Source organism: Ammodytes marinus, assembly GCF_949987685.1.
Source record: "Ammodytes marinus genome assembly, chromosome: 17".
Taxonomy (NCBI): Eukaryota; Metazoa; Chordata; class Actinopteri; order Uranoscopiformes; family Ammodytidae; genus Ammodytes; species Ammodytes marinus.
The window spans coordinates 23930699-23957018 of NC_137221.1; the positions used below are offsets into that span (position 1 = coordinate 23930699).

At 41.5% G+C, this 26320-nt stretch overlaps 1 protein-coding gene across 1 annotated transcript; it reads left to right on the plus strand.

Annotated features, from left to right (window-relative positions):
- Positions 1-1561: 1561 nt before the first annotated feature.
- On the plus strand, positions 1562-23222 carry LOC307264595 (CMP-N-acetylneuraminate-beta-galactosamide-alpha-2,3-sialyltransferase 1-like; the record flags this gene model as incomplete). The annotated part of the gene is made up of 6 exons (XM_080046033.1): positions 1562-1852; positions 4910-5103; positions 17699-17878; positions 20812-20857; positions 21886-22005; positions 22773-23222. 6 exons carry the CDS (start codon positions 1562-1564, stop codon positions 22944-22946), a joined length of 1005 nt encoding a protein of 334 aa, XP_079902159.1. The 3' UTR covers positions 22947-23222.
- Positions 23223-26320: the final 3098 nt, after the last annotated feature.

The following is a 26320-nucleotide window of genomic DNA, read 5'->3' on the forward strand; positions in this document are numbered from 1 at the left end:
ACCTTTTGTGGTGATGATATCTCCGACACGGATCTACCGTTATAGCTAAATATAGAAGTATTTGTGGGATCCTAAAGGCAGCTGCACGTCAGAATGAAACCCGGTTCCTGTTTAAAGGCAGAGGTGGCCTTTTCATGCTGAGAATGGATCCCCAGGAGGTCTGCAGGCATGCTTTGTCAGTCATGAAAAGGCAGGGTCTGAAAAAAAAGCAGTCCCCTGCTCTATTTTATTCTCAATTTTGTCACCGCCGCGGTCTCTGACTGACTACCTGTTCTTAAAACCTTTTGTCAGATGTACTCTGTTGCTCTGTTGATAAAAGGTGTAATGGTGGGAAATGTAATGATTTATTTTTCATATAATGGTTCAAGGGCCTGCACAGCCTTTCTAAGGGGCAGGGGCGAACATTTTTAAAAAGGGCACTACGACATGTTATACAAAAACGGACGGTGTGCTTGCATTGGTGAAAATTGCATTTGTACTACTACCTTTGTGTCGAGGAAGTTGGACGTTTCTTTTAGCTAAATCAACCTTTTACAGTGTCCATTGCCTGAATCAATCCATCTCAACTATTTAATGCAAATACTCCTAAAACCCCAGTTTGGACATTTGGAATTGGGTGCATTTAAAGTGGCAGATTGGGTAAGACCATCAGAGCAAATTGCCTGCAAACTGTTTCCCCTATTGTGTTTTTATTTGTATTTATTTATTGGTGCGCCATTGCTCTTGGTCTCTCAGCTGTGACTGGGACTCTGGATCAATTGCTCCTCTTGGTATTATCCCAGCCCGTCGATGATTTGTGCATTTGGATTTTCATTTTGTCTCAGTTAACAAAAGCTGCTTCCAGTTATCGACATATTGTTAACACTGGAGTGTGAGGGTGGGGGGGGGGGGGGGGGGGGGGTTTAAAGTTATTGCTTTCCTGTTCCAGGAGAACCCTTATCATTTATCTCAATCAATGGAGACAATTTTTGGTGTCAGATGGTCTTTTTAAGAGCTTAGAAACCACGAGAAAAACAGAGCCATAAACAAAACACAGCAAATGAAACACTTTCCACAGTCACGGCAAATAGAGTACCAATGAGCAGTGTAGGATCCACACTCCCTCGTCTGCCTACATTTAAATAGTTTTAGAGGCTAATGTTTTCCACTATGTGTGTCAAAAACATGTCCTTTTATTTGCCTTCCAGGTGGATCATTACAGAATGCATGGCACATCAGTCACTGACCTCGCGGGCATGCAGTCAACATCTGAGCAGTCAGTGAAATTGGCTGATTAGCCATGCAGGAGCCTGCAAGCTGATGGAATCACACAGTGGATTTACCTTCATTTGGTTCAGTTGAATCCGCACAGAAACCCACATCGATGGATTATATTAAACACATTCACAAACCCAGTCCTGTGCTGTCTGACACATTCGAGCAGGGTAAGCTCTCAGCACCTTGTGGTCAAGAGGATTGCTTTGGACTCACACCTTCGGGGCTCTAGATTTTATCACAATGCTATTTTTGTCCATTGCACCTCCGAAGAAGTTCCGGGCAGACAGATTTTGACTGCAACAAAATGGCTCTACCCAAGCGGAGGAAAGTCAGGACTTTTGCCCTGCTTTTTTGCGTCATTACCTTCACAACCTTCGTGTTCAGTTACACTTTCCGGGACCCCTCGCTGTACTTCTTCAAGTACGCTTTCCGCCTGTCGGACAACTTCTTCTCCAAAGGGCTGTGCGCCTGTAGACAATGCATGACCCAGCTGGAGGAAGACCCCTGGTTTTTAGAGCGCTTCAATCAGTCCATCCACCCTCTGATGACCAGGGAGAACAGCGTCCTCTCCGATGAAACCTTTAAATGGTGGCAGGTAAGATTCAGGGGAGGGGAGGGGAGGGGGAGGAGATGTCTTAAGGGGATTTGTGATGCAATCCTACAGAGGATTGAAAAGTGAAAAATGCACATTCAGCTTCTGAGAGCAGGAGAGCCCAGGAAGAGATAGATCATGAATGAAGTCACTGGGATCACACACTGCTGTAATGTTTGTTTTTTCCACCATTGATTGTTTGAAATCCGAGGATCAAGTTGTGAAGCGAAACTCCCACGCACAATGTGTCCACAAGTGAGATGGTGAGGTGGGAATGGAAATTGTTGTTTACGCTCACCGTCATCCCCATATCCATCCAACAGAGATACTTCCCATCACAAAGTAAATGTGAAGGTTACGCCACAACCATCCACTCACTTAATGTCAGTATCGCATGTGCCAATCAATACTGAAGGTAGGGAGACACAGCTAGCCTGGCTCTGTTCAAAGGTAACTTAATTTGCCTTCCAGCATGCCAAAGCTCACTAATTAACATAGTGTGAGTTTAATACATACCAAAACGGGTTTTATGGTTGTTGTTTTTTTATCGCCCAGGCACAGGGACTTGCTGGAATCTGTGTTGGTTGCCTCATAATGTCATTCTGACAGCAACTCCAGCAATATTATGCAGATAAATCAAATACACCATGTTTATTATCAAGATTTAAAGGTGCTGTTTTGTTACAGTGAGAAAGTAAATCTTGCTTTTCAAATGTTGGATAATCAGTCCTATAATGGTGTACTACACAAGGCTAGCAGTAATATACCCCTTTCCAAGCCGACGCAAAATCGGGGAAAAACTGGTGCCAGAGCAGCCCCCGGTTTGGACTGGTCTGGAAATGCGAACCGCCTACGTCAGGGGCCGGGGGATGGATTATCCTGACCGACCAGACCAACTCAAAACCTCATGCCTGCCATATTTAAAAACACCACTACTACGAGACGTAAACACAACATAATTACCTAACATTGCGATCAAATCTACAGGCGAAAATACGCTGAATAGGTTGTGTTTGGTTAACAAAGCAAAGCGCAAAGGCAACACGTGTAAAAATAAGACTTATCCGCCGCTGTTGTTGAGCTTAAAGCTAGTGCTAGCCTTAGCGTTAGCCACGAGAGCAGCCACGTCGGGCGACGAACACAGACGTTTACAGTGACGTCATGACGTTGCTCGCTTGCCAGCTCTGGCCGGTGGGAAACAAAGCGGTTCGCAACTTTTGCCAGGGTGAAGCCGGTGGCGAACTAGCCCCAGCACCAGCCCGGAGCTGGCACTTGATTCCCGTTGGTGGGAAAGGGGCAATATTGATGTTTTCTCTGTAGCCATTAGCCAAGCCCCACACACCTTTGAGTTGAATATTTCAGCATTCATTTAAAACAGCAATGGGTTTGAAATAGGCAAACATTTTGTAGAAGATGCTATTGTGTTGCATTATGGGAAGAGTAGAAACCATATTGTATTTGAAGCTTGAGCCATGGGGCTAAAAGTCAAGATATCTTAGAATATTGTAGACAGTTTTGCTGCTTAAACTCTTTTCTAATTTATCTCCAACAACTCCTCCCGTTTTATGGAGGTCTAATAATGAATTGCTGGGGGGCGCCTTTAAAAGGCTGAACATCATGTATTTTTATGCTGCTATTGCTAAATGAAAACAGACTGTAAATTAGAGCTAATTATGTTCATGTATTTTCAGCATTTTGCCTTGCAAGTTATTGAAGTTAGAATAATGTTTATACAGCAAATATCCACTTCCAGACAAATGTTTCTCTGTGTGGGGAATTGTGAGCTCTGGCTCTTCTATGATGGATTTTGTCACCTTTGTGATTGCTGAGTGTCAGTGTTAAACGGCTGCTGGAGGGGAAAACCCATCTATTTGGAGTGACTGACAACAAAAGCTGCTATGTACCTGTTGGCTTGTGTGGCTAAAATATATCCTATCAAACTGCATCTGAGGTTCACTGAAGATACCTTAATGGAAGTAATAGCGTCTACACATGACAGGTTTCCACGTGGATCATAAAAGACACCAAACATTAAAAATGAATCTAGAATTATTAGATAAAATCGCTGTTTAAGTGTTTTATGGTGGATTTATTGTTTAAATCCATTCTCTTTTTAATTGGAATTCGTGTCAGCTATGTAACTAATTACATTCCAGCCTTCTATCCAGCCAATATATACTGTTCTTTCTTATAAAACCCCATTATTAGAGCCTAGCCCTCGAAATGAGATGAGCCCATTTGTAAAATTGATGTCAGGAAGTTATCCTATCTTTGTCTGGAAGGCATCCAGTACCCTTAAGTATTCCCACATTCACCTCACACCATGTCTAATTAGAGGGAGGAATAGAAGAATTACTGCAAGGTTGCCTTCTGTCACTACTGGTTTCGGGAAAGGGAGCTTGATGAGCCAAGTGTCACATATCAACTGTAGCGCGGCCAGATGGTTCGGGCTGCGCTGCTGGAAGGCGAGGCTTTGACCTTTCAGCTGTACCTGTCCTCTTTGTTCCATGTCTAATATATGCTGTGTAATCGGAATTTTGGAAGTTTTATACCAAAGTAGACCTTCAGCGCTATGATTAAAAGCAACATATTTCAATTTATAATACCTTACAGCCTCATACCATGTGCCAAATAAAGTTCAAAAATGTTAAATGGTTTCCCCCCAGAAAATCTATTGGCAAGGTGGAAAAGCCTCCACAATAATTTAGACCCTGAGTCACTAGGAGAGCTCTGCATTAAAACCCGTGAGAGATTGTTGCCGTATCCGCTCTGTTTCCAGCCACCACAGAGCAATATGTTAACAGAACACGGCGCTCACACACACATTCCTGCTTTTTATTTGCTGTCTCTCGAGGTCAAAGCCACCAGAATAAAAGGCCAGGCGCCAAATGAGACCCTGTAGACAGAGCTGAGCTAAGCTTCCCCTGAGGTTATTTCAGAAATGTGCTCGGTCGTCTCCCAGCTCCACTGCCCTTGTTCAATCACTTGTAGTTAAAGTGGACTCCCCGGAGCTCTTTCTCATGAAGCCTGTCTCTCTCTCACTCTCTGCCGTCTCCCCAGTGGCTGCAGGCAGAGAGGCAGCCGGCTAACCTGAGCGTGGTGGTGGAGGAGCTGTTCCAGGTCATCCCAGACGAGGTGCTGTACACAGACTCCAGCCCGGAGCGCTGCCGCACCTGCTCCGTGGTGGGCAACTCAGGGAACCTCAAGGGCTCCCAGTACGGCCGCCTCATTGACTCCAGTCATTTCGTCATAAGGTCAGTTGGTGTGATTATGGGAATACATTCAAATATTGCCTATTCCAGTATTTGACATTTGCTATGACATTTGTTCCTGTTTCTCGACTCATTAGTATCCTACTGCTTAAAGGCTTATTACTATGTCAACTATAATCTAGTAGGGGGCGCGCTTAGCTCAGTTGGTAGGGCGTCCCCCCCATGGGCCTCGGCCAGCAGCGGACCCGGGTCCGATTCCAGCCTGCGGTTGTTCTCTGCATGTCACTCCCCTCTCTGCCCCATTTCAACTCTGTCTCTACACTATCAATAAAGCATAAAAACACTTTTTGTCAAAATCTGTTAATATCTACTCACCATCTGCTAACTGTCCGTTGTGTGTGCGCGCTGAAAAGAAGTCTGTGTTTACACACACACACAGCAGATCCACTAACGTCATTCTAAAAAGACTGGCTCAAAGCCAGCAGCAGTAAACAAACATTCACTGGAGATTACCTAGTAGTATGCCTTTAGTTTCCTACAACATTTCTACCATAGTAAATGCGGCCCCTGTTCAGGACGTATTCACTCGCTTCCTAAAGCACGCATGTGGGCGCTGGTGTCTTAAAAACACTTTTGTTTAAGGCTAAGGTGCTTTTACTTTGACCACCTCCTGTGGAAGCGATTAGTTCTAAAACCAATATGCAACCAAATCGGCTGCAATATGTCCATATTAGTCTGTATGCAACGTTTTTGTTACTAGAATTATTTCATCAAACTACCCAAGTATTTGAATAATTGAAACTGAGTCAGGCCTTCTTGGAAGCAGGTGAATTTACTTGCAAACAGCATGCAAGGGTCAAACAACAATGTACCTGGCTTGATACATGGTTGAATACATCGAATGAACAGTGTACAGAGATTATATGCAAGAGATGTGTGCGCAAACACATACTAAGTTTGGTGTGTCCAGCCCTTGTTTTTGCTGGCGAAAGCAGAAATGTTTTTAATTAGGTAGATATTCCCAGAAATTCATCTCAGCTGGTGTTATCCTTCATACAATGTCTGATAACAGAATATGGGGAGTGAAACTACTGTGCACATGAATGCGTCATACCTCTGTATTGTGCCAAAATCTTATTAGGCTTCAAGGCTAAACAACAAACTTGTAGCAAAACTGGGACAAAGTTCAACAGCCAGAAAGCATGTATTGTGCATTAAAATATTATACAATAAAGCAAATTAAATTCTGTTAACAGTTTTGTTTCATAATTAGTTATTACAGGGGAAGACAAACAAAAATTCTCTCTCTCTCTCTCTCTCTCTCTCTCTCTCTCTCTCTCTCTCTCTCTCTCTCTCTCTCTCTCTCTCTCTCTCTCTCTCTCTCTCTCTCTCTCTCTCTCTCTCTCTCTCTCTCTCTCTCTCTCTCTCTCTCTCTCTCTCTCTCTCTCTCTCTCTCTCTCTCTCTCTCTCTCTCTCTCTCTCTCTCTCTCATTTATCCCTGCTGCGCCCGGGCCTGCACCTAGCTCAGAGGTGCGGTTGGACAATTGACTCTGCACAATTTGAGAAAAATGACCTTAACAAATCAGCAGGTGATGAGTATTCAAATGTTTTTCACATGCCTCAGGGCGGCCGGAAACAACAGAGCAGAGCTGCACACACACACACTATACTCTGTGTGTGTGCAGCTCTGCCAGGTAAGGAATTGGAAAATATGGAAAACAAGACAACGAGATTTTCTCTGGGCCAGTGTGTGTGTGTGCTTTACGCTGCAATAGTGCTGGCTTCACCATAAAAAAAGAAAGAATATATTTTGGATGTCAAAGGGTAAAGAAACATTCTCGCTCAGACTGCGATATCTCCAGGCTGGAGACAAGTTGCTGATATGAGTCTTGTCTTGGCTGTCTCTTTTTTTTTTGCAGGTTTTCTGAAGGCTGTAAGGGGGAAGATGCAAATTGAACAAGAGCGGAGTGGTATTCCCTTGTATTATATAACAGGTTCCAAATAATGCTGCAGCCTGCCTTTTGCATCATCTACCACAAGTGTCACATAATACATACATATTAAATGAGTTAGATTGTTTTTCTGCATCGATGTGACTGCTGTAACGAGCACTGGGGGGATGAGAATGGCTGTGGGAGATATAGGTTGCAGCAGAGCAACAACACTCGTTTCAAAATTTTAAATGACAATTATAAGATGTCAGCTCAGAAATGATATGGGAACTTGAGCGGGATTGTGAGTAAAGACCAATGGCTTTCTCAGATACCCACAATGCAATTGACTCAGATCCTGAGTCTAAAGCCTCCAATATAGACCGTTATGAATAGAGAACGGCATTTCCCTATCAGCTATACAGGCTGGTGTTTGCTCAACAGATTGAAGTGGTAAAAAAAATTGACTGAGGGAAAAGAGCCTTTGATAGATGAAAATGGCGTTTGAATTTTGTTTTCAGTGTTGTGTGTCTTTCAAAAAACCAATCAGTTATTTAAATTGAATTGGAATTCTTCTCTTGTTCTTGTACGACATATTTATTGATAGGGCGCCGCCGCATACGATTGCTTAATGCGATTTTGGGACATTTTATCTGAGGAAAACTTCTGAGAGGGTAAACTAAGCACACACAATGCCCGTATAAAATGGAAATATTAGACACACAGCCGATGCTTTTATCTAGTAAATGTGGAAATACAGCCACGTTTATGGAGTCCAAAACCCGGAGATAATGGAATCGCACTTCATCTTTGCTGTAGCTCAGACACAGGGCTGGAGATAAGGTGGAACAGCTTGGGCCAAATCGCAAAGAAGAGCTGGCCTGGTGTGCACCATCATCATCTATTAAGTCCAGACACTGCAGGTGAATAGGGTCACATTTCTACTAGAAGATATCATCATGAAACTTTGCCAGTTGATTACTTACATTAAAACAATAATTGTGTATACATTTTTTTTTAAATGTTTAAATAAATATACAAATTTGCCAATATCAGACCTCCTTAAAAAATCTAGATGTAGAATTCACTGTAGATGGTTATTTATAAATGGAAGACTGCTACAAGTGTGCGCCGCATGGTGTTATAAATCTCAACATTTCCTTGCGGTCCGCGCATTCTGAGTTTATGTGAGTAAGCTAATGTTTTAGGATGGATTCTACGCACAGGTTTAAAAATGAGGCCCCAGAGCATTGAACAATATATATTTGATTATTAATTACAAATAATAGGGAAGCAAATTCCATGTCTCGTCTGTGTTACAGCGGAGACCAATTATACTCAGTTAATAATACGACATGAAGGAAAGAACAACAAAGAGAATGAGTATGTAAGCAGCTGTGTGTGCGTGTGTGAATGCTTCAGATAATTGTCACATATACAGCACAGCAACTGTTCCTCAGGCCTCCTGATTGAAAACACATGCACTGAATAGCTAAGTATGTCATTTGTGTTGTTCAAAACCGCTGTGACTATTTTGGCAGCAAATGGGAATGTTTGCCCGTATCTCATATATCTCGTATCTAATAAAAAAAGTGCATTTAGGTGAAGGATGTAGAGACAAAGTTAATTTTGTCGAGGAATACTGGAATGAAAAATATTCATTGACAGCCTATTTTTCACAATGGGGAATTAGACTTACTGCATGATAATCAATCAAATGGTGGAGGGCCAGTGCTGTGGATGGCTGTGTATAGTACGTAGGACACAGACTAGCATCTCATCAAGTCATCTTTGCTCAAGCCAGTCTTAAGTCATTTTTTCGTGGATAAGATAAGTCAAGTCAAGTTGAGTCTTGAGGCTAATAAAGTCCCAAGTAAAATCACTTTTTTCCACCCAAGAAACAGCACTGTTACCTGTAGTATGCGGTCTTAATTAAGAGAAGTGACAAGGTATTAGTGGCCCATTATATGATTATGTTATTAGCCAATTTATCTAATAATTGTAACAATAGTCAGCATGATAACGTTACTTGTGAGTGAACTGATTGTTTCTGGCTAATGTTAGCTTTCATCAACTTTTGACAATGTACTGTAGTCTGGCTGTCCGAACTTTTCAATGAGCAGGTCTTTTTGTCTTCACATTTCAACATTTCTAAAAAATCCAAAAGTGAATGACTGTTCTTGGCACAGATGCAGCTGTAGCAGGTCTGGTCTGACCCATAGACCATATGGAGAAGTAATGAGTCCAACTAATGAGGTTTTCTCTTTCAGGAAAAAACATCAGGGTCTTTGATGTTGCCATAGTGAGGAGTTTGACTGACAGCCAGTCATCCATTCATGACATTCACATACCGGCAAGCTTTTTTTGAGCCATCCAATCATGTTTTCCTAGTTTGCGCTGCATACTTGATAGTTAGACAGGAGCCTTGACAACATTGAATTATGTATTGTTTATATTTTAATAGCTAACATTCAAACCTATAAACACATGTCAAGTTCAAATCAGTTGCCAGTAACATTCATTTATAAAACATTAAATTAACATTACAGTAGTTTGAGTCTGTGGAATGAAGGTGTGGATGCAGGGACAGGCACTGTATAGTTTAGCCAACGTTGTGGGGTGAAATGAGGATGCCGTTATGATTGATGGCAAATGGGCTCCGACATGATGACGCAGCTGACACAAAGATCCTATCGCGGGGCAGTAACCAGAGCGCCGCTTAAACATCCAAGAGCAAATTTCACGCACGGCTCTTAATTTATCCCAGCGTGGCTCTGTCAACCTGCTGTGACATGTTGCTTCTGTATAAACCCACACGTAACTGCACTTATCTTCAATGCAACCCCCCTCTCCCCCCCCCCCTCCCAGCCACTGTGACAGCAGCACGGCATTGTCTACCAATTCAATTATTGGGATGGCGGGGACAGCACTGAGACAAGAGTTATAACTCTCCGCTAATAGCGGAATAGTTTGCTGCCACAGCATGCTTTGGAAGTATGCTGGTTTGGTTTTTCTTTTTTGTTTATTCCAGCAGCGCATTCATAGTCATGCTTGTCTGGAAGTCTTCTGAGCCAAAAGGTCAACCTATAGCTACACTGGAACATGCTGACACCAAGGTGCAGAATACATATTCCACTAAACTCAGGCAACATGCTTGAGGGCAACACTCCAGAATACAGAATACATTTATATGAAAAGGTTGGACCCTCCAAACCCAGGCAAATAGGGATTCATCGAGTCTTATCACTTCCATCCATTTTGAGCAGAATACGTGATCATATGCAATCACCCCCCCCTCCCCTGTGTGCTCAACAGGCATGCCAGCACATTTTACTGGAAAAGAAGTGGGCTGTCATGGATGTGTGATTGTCCCATCATTCATATTTACACCGCTGAATTGAGGATCAGTCAGGCTTACATTTCCACACGATGATGTAAGCCCTTGCAAATAAATTCATTGAGATGGATCTTGAAGCAGCCGGCAAGATGTAATAGGTATATAGGCACATCACACTTGTGACTCACAATCCCAGGTTTGAAATTGGCTCTCAAACCGGTGGTTTTCGCACGGATAATACGCGAGCGCTCAAAGCTTCAGCCGTCCCCTGAGTTTGCCTTGTAACTAGTAGGGGATGTTCTTGAAACCGGTTTCCAAGATTCAGAAACTGAACTTTTCCTTCCTCTTTGAGAGCGTTGATAGCATAATGATATGTTGTCGAGGGCCCAACAATGCTCCTGACGAGTGCCTCGCACCCAACAACAACCTGGGAGTAAGTGCAGATGAGATGTGTTTTGTGTTTAGATAGATAGATAGATAGATAGATAGATAGATAGATAGATAGATAGATAGATAGATAGATAGATAGATAGATAGATAGATAGATAGATAGATAGATAGATAGATAGATAGATAGATAGATAGATAGATAGATAGATATCCCTATCAAATGTGATGTATATGCTTAAATTAGACTATATTTTCAAAGTGTGAAACATGGAGACAGAAACCCTGACATGACAGGCTTATTAAAAGGGAAATGTCCATTAGCGGTCAGGGTTAGGTTAAATCAAGACCTGTTCGTTAGGTGAATGCTTAACGAGCATGAGGGAGTGCTCGTTAGTGCTCCCTTAACAAGTCTGGGCACTGCCACGCTGAGCAAGATGAGAGCTCTGTTAAATAGTGCCGTGAGCAAGGCACAGTAAGGGTTATGTGTGTTTAATTATGGAATAGCAGGTGAACTTTTCTCTTGGTCCACAGACCTGGGAGTCTGGTATTTTGTCAGTCCGCACAGAAGAAACTGAGTTTATACATCCGGGACTAACGGATAGCCTTTTTGAGCTACCACACTCAATTTCTCACCACATATCGGACCGTCCCAGAGTTTGTTTGGAAGCCTAGTGAGATTACCTCTTCAACAAGGCCTCGGTACGCTTGTTTGGTCCACATTTGGTGCGCAACCGAGTCGGATTGCTGTGCTGTCACCTACAGTATGAAAACGAATCGCAAACAACGGTGGCAACGAACCTGAGTTTGTTTCAGTCGGATCAAACCAGGCACATGTGAAAGCGCCCTAAATCTACTTTGAGCGCCACATTGAGTGCATGTTCAGCATTCACCCTGCTAATTGCAAAGCCTCAAGCATCTAAAAACCACATCGGAGACTCTGCGCCTCCATCTCATCTGGTGCTGTTGCCTCATTCTGGCCCCGCCACTTCAATGCACCTGATAAGAAAATGCACACAGCGTTCATTCCTCCTTGTGACTGGGACAGTAGTAGTAACACCAGTTGAACTAGTGAGCATGTGGAGAAATGAAACAGAACTGACAAATACCACTGACCTTTAAGGTGTTGGTCGGTTCTGAGGTACTGGCGTGATCTGGCTGCACCTTGATTTTGATAGCAAGTGAAATGTAATTAAACAAATAATGTCCAACAGCCTGCTGGAAGCCAAACAGCCTTGACATTAAACAAGCCATTAATCATTCATTGGCATCACAGTCTAACTTTTCGGACTATTTTCTATCTCTCCAATATTTGAATGTCAAAAACTGACTGTAAATATGAAGACCTAGACAGTATTGATGTGGTGCAGCTCCAAGCAATAAGTAAGCCCCCAACACTCAGAACTGTTTTACCCATTGATCAACATCCTCACATCTTGTTACGTGTTATTTTTGCTTTGTTTTCCCTAACCAATCAGTAGTGTGTATCCTTTCGATATGGCGTTGCCCATCCTATTCATACATGTCCTTCCTACAAAGCTACATTGGCCTGTGGAGTATGAGATGTGCACAGAGCTTTAGAGGTCTAGAAACAGGCTAAGGTTATGTCCAATGCTCTTCAAATCTCCACCAAATGGACAAACTATTAGGCCTCTGCAGTAAGTATCAGTCATCAATCCACCGAGCCCTCAGACAGGTAACACCATGCTCTAACTCTGGCCTAATAAACCTTTAAATGGCAGATACGTGCTTGTGTTTTACCATGCTCTTTTCACCTGTACCCACACAACATAACACTGCTAGCAGCAGCTAAATAACAACAATCAGCTAATAACATTTAAGCCAACTAGCACGTTGCCATCCCTGAGAACAGAATCTCTAGAGACGCATGAAACGTCATGGACAATTTTAGGAGGGGAGGGAAAGAAATAGCCTATTGCGGCATCACTCACCACTATTCCGAAACCTTTTTATTTGCTTTTAATCATTAGTCATACTGCAAAGTCAGTGTTGCTGGGAGGGTAGTACTCTTCAAAAACGTTGTTTTTGTGGCCGGCCAGAGGTTTGCAGGCAGGAGCATTAAGCTTGCCAGTTAGTCTGTCGGACAGACTGACAAATTGCAGAGGTGTCACACATTTCAAAGTACAGATGACAGGCCTTTGGAGTTTAATTTGATGTCCTTCACTTCTTAAAAACTGGTCACCGCAGTTCGCAGGTTCTCTGAGAGCTCCCATTCTTACACTTTTGTTGTTTTCGGAGGGCATCTCAGGCCTCTTTCAGGGTCTTCCCATAATTTTAACACTTGTTTTATATCATCTAACAATCCCTGAGGTCTGATGTGCCTGCCATAGATCAAGGATTGCATAGACATACCAACAGTAGCCTATAATCCACACTGGCTGGTATGCTGCAATATAACGCCCACACAAGCCTGTTAAAAATGTCTGCCAATAGACAATGAGACCATAAAACACTCTTTCTGCCTTTTCTCAGGCTAGGATGAACCGATTTCGAAAATGTTTGCACATTTATACTAAATAGGATCTCAGAGTTCAATGCACCTTCATATTCCCACCGGTGAAGTAGGCCTTTAAGTCATTGATGTTGTCCGTGCGGTCCATCTGATCCGATACAGAGTCTTGGTTGTATTCACCCACTCATGTCTTTCACTGTCTCATAGTGACAGTGAAAAAATCTCAAACTTTGTAAAAAAACATCTGGGAGAACAAATCTAATTCAAATCACTGCTGTAGACCTCTCGCACGTTTTAATCTGACTTGTATAATCGACTCACTTAAGGTGCTGTAAGCGGAATGGTTCTTTTAGCTAACTTCCTGTCAGTTACTGCAGTTAGCAGTCCCCTCGCTCGTCCCTACGTCACCACATTAATGCACTGCGGTCTTCAAGCAGCGAGTTATCTAGCATCATCTCAGATCCATAAGTGTGATAAAACATGATAAAAAACCATCAAAACAGACATTGGGAAGGATTTTTACCTGCTCCGCCATTGTAGGTGCATAAACATTCACCCATCTGTTGCTCTGGCAGTGCACCGGCAGTGAGACCATGGAGTGAGACGATGTCAGTTTGTAGCGTTCTCTCTTGTGATTGGATAAAAATTTCAGGATCCTCCAATAAGTTTATTTGCCGATTACATGCAGAGCAGCTGACTAAGAGATCGGCTTTATGAAACGCGCACATTATGTAAGTGATCACTCTATGAATAAAGAGCGATTTAACATAAGATAAATAAACCGCTTACTTCACCTTCAAGTTGACTGATGCTAAAAGTACTGGCAGTGGCACTTTTTTTTTACTTGAAGCCTCCTATCCATAATAGCCCTGTTATAAATCACCGGTCAAGCCATCTGTCATCAGATAAAAAGACTACCACTCTGAATTCCAATCCTCCTGTGAGAATGAGTCATCTGTCCTGGCTTCATGCCTTTGTCACGAAGCCAAAATCTATCTTATTCTCTGAATGTATTGTAACAGATTGCCACATCAAAGTCTTTACATGAGCCTCTGTTTGAAACGCACAACATTCTGTTCGTGTATTCCAGGTGCAACGCCTCGGTTTCCTCTGAGTCGACCAACCATCTTGTTGGATGAGATGTGCTTTTTCAAAGGCTCAGTGCATCTCCTCCGGTTTGTTTCAAGTCCATCTGGAACAAATGTCCCAGTGCCAAGGGAAGGAGGGAGGTGTGGTGGGGATGGTAGGGTAGGGAGGGGGTTAGAGCAGAAGTTGAATATTGATTAGACCAATCTGAAGTATTCGCCATCTTTGAGCTGTTGACACCAAAGGCCCACACAACATGAAGTGAACGAGTTGCCCACTGAATCCACTTAACAACTTAAGTTGACATCTTGAGTGCCCTTACAGACTTGCATTACCGTTGCCGCTGACCCCAGGTGTGATTCATTCCAAGATCCTACAGAACTTGTGAACAGGACCAATGGTGTTGTGGTTAGATCTTGTGTAAGGTGTCAAATGGGATAGAGTTTGGTAATGTTTGGGAAAATAAAAGACAGAAGGATACGAAAATGATGATAAAGAATATTGTTGTCTCCCTGTTGTGTGTGAGCTGAGAAGAACATCGAAGTCTAAGGGAAACTAATGGTACCTGCATGTCATACTAGAACGTAATGTGCTATTATAGAAGAATATCTCTCAATGCGCTGCACAAAGCAAACATTCTTATTTAATGTTGCATGACGTCCCTCTACACACTAACTGCCATTCTTCTTCATCTGCTCTGAATGGCAGGGATCCATTATCTGAGCAATTATTTAAATTCCCAGGAGACATTCACCACTAAAGGAGAAATCCTCCGATGTAGTGCTGTCAAATACTGTTATTTTCTTTTTCTGAGATATTGCGACATAAAACCTCTTGCCAATCATTCTATTTTACCGTGCATTGCAGTTTTACCTCAGTCAGTTGCCAGGTTTGGTTTGGAGTGAAACAGTATGCTGCTTAACAGTGTTAAGGAGGTGCTTGACCATTAAGTGGGGGGGCTAAGAAAACAGTTTAGTATTATTATTTGATGAGGAAGTTCTCGTGTTTTGCTTTTTTTTTGTTTTTCAATACAGGCAAATGCTAAAACCATATGAACAAAGCATATTCAATATACACAAAGTTAGATTGCCAAATAATATTTAAGAAATAATATTATTGTTTTGAGTGTTTATACAACATATTGATAGCTGTTTATTGCATTTCAGTATGGAACTATTATTCCCCTATATTCTTAATGACACTTGAAGGGGGCTGAACCGTCACAGCATTTCTGGTAAGAGTAAAGCAAAAGGTCTTTCTTCTCCTTCTCTGAACTTGTGATGGTAAATGGACCTTACAGTATGTACCGTGAGTGTTGTAGATGTGACCGTATGAAATGACACTAGTTATTCTCTTAAGTACAGCTCCTTTCCCCCAGAACGCTACAACTGATGATGCAATATCAAATAATCAGTGCAGTTTCGCTGATAATAGCACACCTGGTGTGGAAGCTTTGTTTGCATGGTGACACAATGCTTTTCTCTTCTGGGACTGACTGGCCTTCCCACAATTCCACTGCTGTAGCCTTGCTTTAGTTAGCTGCTGCATTAAAGGCAGCTGTGCACCATTTCCCACTTGATTTTATTTGCCGATTTAATGTGTTTTTAATTCGGGTGCTTAATTGAGTTCACAAATCAACAAAAAGGAACAACTGAAAATTACTTTGAGCCCTTTACAGCTTTAAACTGCTGTACTCCATATTTTTCTATCATCAACAACGGATCAAATGAATACAGTCATGTTAAATGTGTTATTATGATGAATGCACGGATACTTACCACCCTGTAGTGAGGGTCTGAGCAGCCTTTACAGCCCATTGTGCTGGTTTTATGGCCCCACAACTGTACTGTTCTGGCTCGGTCTCAAGGCTCTCATCAACCTGCTAGTGCTGCCTGCCCAGCATCAAGCTGGAGTAGACAGACAGAGGTATAGCGACTTGCTGGTGAACTATGTGGAGCATTTAGCAGCTAAAGAGCTAAAACCGTGTTCCCCCGGGGAGTTGGTGGGGATCGGAGAAGAGCTGAAAGGAGAATGAATATTGGGATTCTGTTCACCAGATGGCCCTGTACAGAACTCCAAATGCGTGTTTAATGTTGTCCATATTCTGCTGAATGTGTTAATGGGCAACATTTCCCTCCAATAGAGTGTTTACGGGTTGAATAAAGCCAAACATCAGTGATGTAACTAAGTGGTCGGTTTAATCGGGCCTGGGGGCTGCAATCTAAACATGAAAGATATTGGTGCTAAGTGATTAATTGTTAAAGGTCACCTATTATGCAGTCTATTTGTCTCCACCTTTCTAAAATACCTGTTTTCTTGAGCCACACCCCCTCATTACCAACCTAGCGGAGCACTACCTCCATCTGTGATAAGCAAATCTACCTGGCAGTCATTCAAACCGGCAGTTAGATTCAGGGCCAATCAGAGCAGAATGGGCTTTTTGGAAGGTGGGGCTTAAAGAGACAGGCTCTAAAATGGAGCGTTTTTCAGACTGAGGCTGAAAAGAGGAGATTCAACAATAGCACTGTCAAAAATATAAAGGTGTTGTGGACACTACGCCAAACCACAATTTTGAAGCTGAAAAAGAGCATAATATTTGACCTTTAAAGAAAATGATAGCGTCACACAAAAATAATCCCTCTTAATGATCACTTCTGCCCCAACTAAAATGTGTGGTGGTGTGTGTATCTGCATAGCCCCCCCACCCCACCACACACACACACACACTCACTGTAAGTAAGGCTTACAGTGCAGGAGGTCGTTGGTAGTCCTGACAGGCTACGGCTGAAAATGTCAAGTTTGTTATAAAGCTGTCATTCAGAGTCAGTAATGAGGAAGATGATATTGTTCAGATCTGAGCAGTGGAACAGGTGATACTAGTCTCATAGAGGAAGGGGTAAGGGGGGTGGTCAACTTAATGATTATTCTACTCTGTGTCACACGTCCTTCCGCTGACAGATAGCAACTGCCATTATGAAACTGTGTCCCTCCCAGCCAATTACTACTTCGGCCTGATTGACTATTGTTGGACATAATAATGGGGACGTCTCGCCTGGCTTGCCAAGCGGTAATTGTTGAGCTCCAAAGTGGACACTGGATCATTCTGAATTGCTGTTTGGAAAAGCGACGTGAGACAAATTGTCCTCGTTGGTTTTTGTTTCTTCTCAAAATAGCGATAATGCATTGCCGTCCACGTCTGGCTGCCGTGTTGTTTGGCTGACTTGACTTGGATTTTGTGAAAACGCACCTATTTGGAGATTATATGTATCAGTGCAACAGAAGCCAAATGTTTCCCATCTTTGTAACTTATCGTGGGGTGATATAAACCTCGATTTGAGCTTTCCTAGAGAAGGTAAAGATGGCATAGCAAAATAGAAAAAAAGCAAATAAAACTAAATATCTCTGCGTCCTTGTCCCCTATAGGATGAACCAGGCTCCCACCACTGGCTTTGAGGAGGATGTGGGCGGCAGAACAACACATCACGTCATGTATCCAGAAAGTGCCATAGACCTGGACAACACCACCAGTCTGGTGCTGATCCCATTCAAGACTCTGGACCTGCAGTGGATCGTTAGCGCTCTGACCACGGGTACCATTAAACAGTGAGTGTACTAGCTTTAAGGGCGGCAGTGGCGAAGTGGGTAGGGAGATCGCCTCTGGAGTGCAGGGTCGGAGGTTCGATCCCCCGTCTCCCCGCCACATGTCGAAGTGTCCCTGAGCAAGACACTGAACCCCAAATTGCTCCCGATGGTTCAGAGAGCACCTTGCATGGCAGCTACTGCCATCGGTGTATGAGTGTGTGTGAATGGGTGAATGTGGTAAGATATGTAAAGCGCTTTGGGGCTGAGAAAATCGTCTAGAAAGCGCTATATAAGTCAAGTCCATTTACCATTTATCGAATGAATAAGAATTATTATTTGTATTCCATCTAAATTAATTATTGGACTCGCATTCACCAAGGTGGCCAGAGTAGCGGCTTTAAGTGCACACTGATGCTGCACTGTGTCTGCTGAATGTATAAATACATACACTGTTTGCTAACACTTTAGCCACATCATCTCACTGCAGTGATTATGGGTCAATGTTGTAACCAAAACAAGCTAGAAAAATCACAGACAACAACTTTGCAAGTTCAGGAGGAAAGGTGTTGATATGTTTCTTTCCTCCATCTCTGAAGCTCCCTCTAAAAAGTCACCTATTCACCTTTCAGAAAACCTGTGTTCAAAAATGTGATTTCCCCCTCATATGTCATAAGGGAAGAAGCCACGCCCCCTCATTACCAACCTCACTTCGTGTGATCCACCTGTGATTAGCACCACTTCAGTTACACCTGAAACTGGCAGTTTGATTCAAACTAGCAGTTGGATTCATGGCCAATCAAAGCAGACTGGGCTTTTTGGAAGGCGGCTTAAAGATACAGGATCTAAAACTGAGCATTGCAGGAATCACACGGTGAAAAATATAAAGGTTTTTTCGGACATTACATCATGAAAACAGTTACTAGTAGCAACCCAAATTACCATTTTGAACCTGAAAATGAATGGATATGCTCTCTGTAAGTTAATATATATATATATATATATATATATATATATATATATATATATATATATATATATATATATATATATATATATATATATATATATATATATATATATATATATATATATATATATATATATATATCATTTAGACTCTTCCACTACACAACCATATACAGTATGAGTATTTAAACCAATTTGTCCCCGAGGTCGAACGGGCGTGAATGTTTTATGATGCTTCATGCATGTGTTGCACCCCTGGCTATATTTCCACTTTTCCAAACACCAGATTGTCATAACAACCTGACTGGCTTAGCGTTCCTATTAGTCAGACCGCCATAACAAGGACACTCACTCAGTTTTAATCTTAGGGTAATTTCACCTTCAGCTGCTATCATTCTTAATGAGCATGTGATCATTAGCTTGATTACTGGACATCCCGATAAAATAAAAATAAAAAAAATAATTAAGCTGATGCCAATTATGGCCACTGCCAATAACTGGAACACGCCAACATGTTAGATGGTGGGAGGATGGGTAAATCCAAACAAATGTTTCCAATGTTCAGATGTCTCCCAAACTGTGCCAAAGCAATCATTCTGCATCATTAAAATTCACTTTTCTGGCAGCATAGTCCCCGCATTAACCCGACAGCTATTACATCTTTACTGGCTGTCGTGAATTATCTTGTTACATTTGTCTTGTCTTGTTAAATAGAATTAGGCCCTATGAAAGGACAGAACAGTGTGAAGACTGACACAGGAGCGACTGTGTTTGGTCCACATTCACACTACTGACATTGAAAAGTAACAAGGCTTATTGGTGTAGTGTATGATAGAAAGCAGCAGATGCATGATGGGACAATTTTATGTTAATGCACTGCAAAAAGGTAGTAAGACCGGTTGGAGTGTTGTACACCACACATTTCCAGACAGCATTAGTGCACTCTATGTAATTTATACAGTTTGAATTTTTAATGAGAGTGATTGCTATGGAGGCAAACGCCTTATAGACCTCACTTTAATTGGAAACACCTGTCTGGGTTGTAGGCTGTCGTATGATCATTGCTTTCTACTTGGCTCATTAGTATGCTTTCAACCATAGATAGTAAATAATATGGATGTAGCATCCGGGCTGACCTCAGTTATTCACACGGCATCCAATAATCCTGGTTTGTGCACGTCGCCATTTTGTGAGATTTTTACTCCGTCTCACGCTGACGTATACCTCCGAGGCAAAGTGAGGGACATCGGGCGGAGAGCTGTCACTCAAGAGATCGCGCCAATACATTTTAACCTCCGATAAAATAAAAACTAGCGTGGTCCAAAACAATTCACCCCCCTCAGTGTTGTCATGGAGATAGTACCTAAACATACAGACTAAAATGATTTTGTGGCCCAGGCTGTAAATAGGTTTAATAAGACTTTGAAAACGGCTAACAAGTGAGTCAAAGAGAAACTGCTCGGTCTTGGCACCACCCCCCAGTGGCACTTACTCTTTACTACAGTTGTGGTCACTTCCTTATTGGATGCTGGTAAAAATCGCTGAGGTTGGGGCTTGCTTTCAACCCTTTAAATTTTCTAACCAAATCTGGACCAGGTGTGTGCTAGCATTTACATTGACTTTAAATGTACACTTTGTCAACATACTTGCATATGAGAAGGTGAGCCGTGCACAAAATGCCTCACTCACTGTGTCGTTTTGACTTTACAAACCACTCTTCCATGCAAAATATGCAAAATGGAGGAAAAAGTGACCACAAGCGTATGTTACTGGGATGACTTCCAAAACCGCCCCATGTTATTTAAAACCGCATTCCCTCACACAGTCGTCATTATGAAAGCCACAGGGCATTTATTTCTAGTTAAATGAGATTAGATATATCCATGCACTCGATTGTAGAAGTGTGTGCCGCTAAAACAGCCTTTTTCGGAAATTTTCTGACGGTTAAAAACCAGTTTTTAAGCTCTTGGTATTTTCTTGTGTTGCAGTACATACATACCTGTTTCGCCCAGGATAAAGGCAAACAAAGACAAGGTGAGTTCTACAAACATTTGTAATTAGTATAGTTGCTTCAGGTTTGGATGAAAAAGTTAGGAATGAAAGAGTTACTCAGAAGAAACTCAAAATGTCAAGTTTCAATGTGCCTACATTTGAGTTTACAGATTATTTTTTGTTGATATAATTTACTATTCCTATGTAATAATGTCACTTCAAGTTTTGAGTTCTACATACTACAGACTTCCAGTAAAAGTTGTGGCCACATATTATTTATTGTTCAGAATGTTTTGCGGAGAGTTTTAACACTGCTCAATGTTTGAATCAACATTTTGACCAACTCGGTTTGGTTTGTGTATGACCAGAGAATTAGTTGGCACAACTATTTGAAATTCTTAGTATTAAGAACTCAATTTTGTATACATCTGAAAGACACATTTTCATTACGTATATCAAGTTATCTCAACAAAACATAATAAGTTGTTTCAAATGTAGGCAGTTGTGCATAAAACTTAAAGGAATACTTCACCCATACGGAACCAGCGTTCTATCATTATAAAATAACTATTATAATATAATGAATGAGGTTTTTCTTCCCTCAGTCTTCCCTTAGTCTTCCCTTGGCCCAGCTGTCCTGTTAATCCTAACCCTTACTGTGATGTCACAAGAAGGAAACTGTAGGGTTAGACAGTGAGACCATAAAACACTCTTTCTGCCTTTTCTCAGGCTAAGATGATCCGATTTCAATTTTGTTTGCACATTTATACTAAATAGGATCTCTGAGTTCAATACACCTTCATATTCCAACCGGTGAAGTAGGCCTTTAAGAGTTTTAGTTGGACTCTAAACTCAAAAAATCTAGAGAAGACAGCAGTTTTGACTTTTCCTAACTTTTTCATGTTTTTTTTTGTGTACTGAATACTTTTTCTCCCTGATGTTTCTTTTTCAACACCGATTTTTGGCCTTGACTGTAAAATGATGTGAGAATGATTCACAATACAGCAATGAATATTTTTCTCTTTTCCTCTACTTAATTACTAAGTTAATTCCATTTATGTCTTTTGCAGGTGTTGATTTACAGTCCAACATTTTTCAAGTACGTGTATGAGTCTTGGCTTGAGGGTCACGGACGATATCCTTCCACGGGTTTTCTCAGCCTACTGCTCGCTGTCCACATATGTGATGAGGTAAATGGAACTACTGCATTCAATACACACATGACTTCGACCAGTAAAAGCTAGTGAAGTGGACGACTCACAGAGCAATAAGCAGTGTTGGGGAGTAGTGACCTCCATCTTATTAAACTAGTAGTTTAAATACATTTTGCAGGAGCTTGCTGGTGATTCAACTACATTCATAGCTGCATAGTAATTCAAGTAGTTAAAACTTGTATGCCATTTTTTAATGTACATAAACTACAAAATGCATACATTTTTGGGCCATAAAAGGAAAGGAAAAAAATGTTTGCCTTTCTAACCGAACCCCTATTGACAACCTCTGTCCCCTTTTTCCCCCATCCAGATTTTAATGTTTTTTGATTGAATTTTTTATTGATAACATTTTTTTATTCACCATTTTGTTTGTTGTTTGACCTGTGAAAAACAAATTGGCACTGTTTAGTTTCTGCAACAAACTCGGTAACAATGTTTTGTTGACACGTGACTTTTATTAATTTCATTTTGTCGTTTCATATCATTCACACTTTTACAAAGTGGTTTAAACTCATTTTTCTAAGTAGCTTTAGTTAGCCAAACTAGATTACCCCCTAGCCTAGCATAGCTTCGCTAGAGCTCTTCTCTTTAAACCATTCTTCCTGTGTGAATGGTCAATGGTAGTTTGCGGAGCTATTCTATCAAAGTAGCTTCCTCAACACTTAGTACTGAGTAAAGCTCCTTCATGAAGGTGGAAGATGGAGGAGGTTTTGAACTGTGCTCTTGTTCTTCTCTGGCTCCAGGTCAGTGTGTTTGGTTTCGGTGCGGACCAGTACGGGAACTGGCACCACTACTGGGAGGAGAACCATCTGGCTGGAGCGTTCAGACACACGGGAGTCCACGACGGAGACTACGAATACAACATCACCCTGCTGCTGGCCGACAAACACAAAATACAAATGTTCAAAGGGAGATGATACTGCCACTTGCCCACTGGGACAACCATCTAATGAACATCAGCAGCATTCTATTGTTTATTTTGACTTGGCCTTGGCGCTGGATTGAAATAATGTTTTTGTCATTGTTTCAAAATACTTTGTCCCACGAACCCTTAACCGTCTTTCTGTTGGTCTATGGAGTGGAAGACGTGTCTCCTTTTTCAAAGAGCTTTACTCTGAACAATCAGCAACAAGAGAAGGGACACTGCAACTCCTTTCAGAATCCGTCATCCCAACTCAACATCGTCAGGGAGTGAGCTGGGTAGGGACATGCCAAGGAAACATGTCCCGAACACACAGATGGCCCTTCACTATTATACAGTATGAGTGCACTCTTTTATCTTCTTGTTTTTATAATGTGGCTAGTATATCTTCCCGGTTTTGACAGCATTAGCCAGACAATGTGAACTGATCACTCTTCTGATGGACAGACATTGCTGTATAGGTTGAGGTTTATCATTGTCATTCATGCAGTTAGGGCTTCCCAAATGTAACCCCTTAATGCCTAAAAAGGTGTTTACTGTAAGCATATTGAGGATGAAAAACTAAAAAGGCATTCTAATTAGTTTTGCAGTAAAACTCTCCTTTGACTAAAATAAATATCCACCATATGACAGCAGAGGTGTCGGTTATGAGAGAGAATCAGCTCTCATTCCAGTCACACTCACCCATTCTGACCAAATTGTCTTAAACTACCTGCACTATTGAGCTACTTGCATCTCACTTGTCTGATTGCAGTTCTTAAATACAGTTTTGAAAAGGCCAAAGCGACACTTTCGCAATCAGCCCCAAAGGAATACTGTATTTCACCATAATGTGACATTTGTAGATAACCCACTGGGGCCAGGAAATGCTTCCCCCCCCCCTCCCCCAACAACAACATGCAGACAGGATTGACCTCATGCCCAACATAGTCAGTTCTCTAAAACTATTCAAATTTGCCATATTTGATCTATTCATTGGTTTTATTTATTACGATTGTCAAAAATCATACAGAATGTTACATTAACAGCATTTGAGTACTTTACACCAGCATGTAAGCATTGTCATTGGAAGCATGCGGTCCAACTACAGCTTCACAGAGCAGCGTGTAGCTGTGCCAAAGGGCAGCGTCACAACTGTTCACCAAATCTTGGATTACAGGTTATTTAAGTACTAGTCTACAAAGTGAGGCATTAAAAAAAAAACATTGTATCTTAGGGGGTTGATTTTTGGAACATCTATTGGCCCCAAAAGGGAGACCTGCAGCCAGGTGTGGATTAAGAGTGAAGCCGCCTGGGAGATTTTTCCTCATTTTTGTCTGTGCTGTAACATGACAGGAACTGTTTTAAAATTCCTTCGGTGTGACACGAACGCCGGATTGTTTATCAAGTTGTAGGCGTTTTGTCATGTATCAAAGGGAATCTTCACACACATTACAGCCTATACAGATGGTGCCTTATCATCGGAAATCAATGATGTACTGTTCATTTTTGATATACATTTGTGACGTACATGAAACCTAGGTGTTAAGTGCCTTTTAACGGTGTGGTTTTTAAGAGGTCATTTCACCGGATAAATGTGTATCTGTATTGTAATTATTTATCACAACGACAGAATTTGTACAATTTATGTTATCGCTGTGCATAGGGTTGTCAATTTATAAAGAATCATATGCATGATACACACAGTATAACCATCTTGAGCGTTTGCAAGTCAAAATGTTTTTTTGTATATGCAGCAGAATGCAATGGTATGGGCTATGTAAGGTAGGTTTGCAGAGAGCTTTGGGTCTGCAGGTTTTGAAGAAACACAGGCTTGAATTGATCAGCTGTGTGAATACTGAATGCTTTGTGACACACAGAAGACCTTATCCTTATGTCATTTTCACCAATGAAGCCCTCATCTTGAAAAGTGTATGTCTTATATGATGTGTTATATTCATGAGGTGGTGAGTTCAAGGGAAAAGACTATGATTTTGCTCCGTGTGCCTTGAGTTATGATGGAGTCATGATTTGAACTGTTTCCCTCTTTCCATGGGATAGCAGGCTGAAAACAAAAGAAGAAGAAACCACAACGTCAGTTCAAATCGTGTACGACAGTGGTGCACTGTTGTTCTGAAGGGGACAGTGTCACCCAGTGGACAAGAACGTGTATCAGCATTACTGTCATCATAAGACGGACATGGTGATGACTTAGTATGAACTGTATTCACTGTTTAGTGTTCATACATGATTATACAAAGTTTCATTAGTGATTGGGTTGTTCATTTGAGTGCCCTTCTATGTGTGCTTAAATGGTTGGATCCAACATCTGACTTTAACTAACAGTTATAATAAAAACATGTCTGAATGCCAGCAGGTTCCTGGGTTTATTTCTAATATACAAGAAACCACTTCTATTTTCCCACCAAGATGCCCTCAGACTTTACCTGCCTATACATCTCATTCTCTCCCTGTGTTTCAAATTGCATACCCTTTTCTTTTTACTATCCTACACACTGCAGCTTTATGTCGTTTGAATGCAGTAGGCATACAATTTAGACATACTTTTACTTAAAGATTTCTTCACAATGTTGCGCCTTGAACTGACCTTTTGCTTATACTGTATGCCCGTTGCATCAAGCCCTGTGTTCCAATACCCATACCTCCCTGCTAATTATCATGGTAAAAAAAAAAGATTTAGGAGGTCCTAATACATGTGTTCAGATGGAGTATTCTAAAAAAATATGTTCTACTACATCGGTCATGATTTTTAGTGTGGACATCAGCATGCTTTTTTGGTGATTTAACCCACAATCCACTGTTACAAATCGACTGAGCCTCAGAGTGAAAACTACTAGAAATGTGACAGATATATAACAAAGAGCCGTGAGGTACTGATGATGAATGAAATAAGTAAAAGTATTTCCCAATTGTATGCCTACTGCATGCAAACTACATACTTTCTATGATCAGCCGAAGTATGTAGTATGCTGTAGTAAAAAGAAAGAGTATGCGATTTGGAACACAGGGATTGTTGTTTTCACTCGGGGGCTCAGTCGATGTGATGTAACTCACGCTGTGAAGAGGATTGTGGGACAGAATATTAAAAAAAATATATATATACATATTCTGGTTGGCACACTGGAAATTGAGACCGGATGTACAATAGTAGGTCATCTATTTTCAGCATTCTGCATTTGATATAATGAATTGGGACATTAAAAAAAACTTTTTCTGTCATATTAAATAGCAGGGAAGTATGGGTATTGGAATGCAGCCCAAATCTCTCACTACAAATAGCGGCCAGCTTAACCCCTGTCACATCATCTAACTTGCTGCTTTAGTTTGCCTTATTTGTCCCGATGTGAGAAGAAGATGTCCTGTCAACGT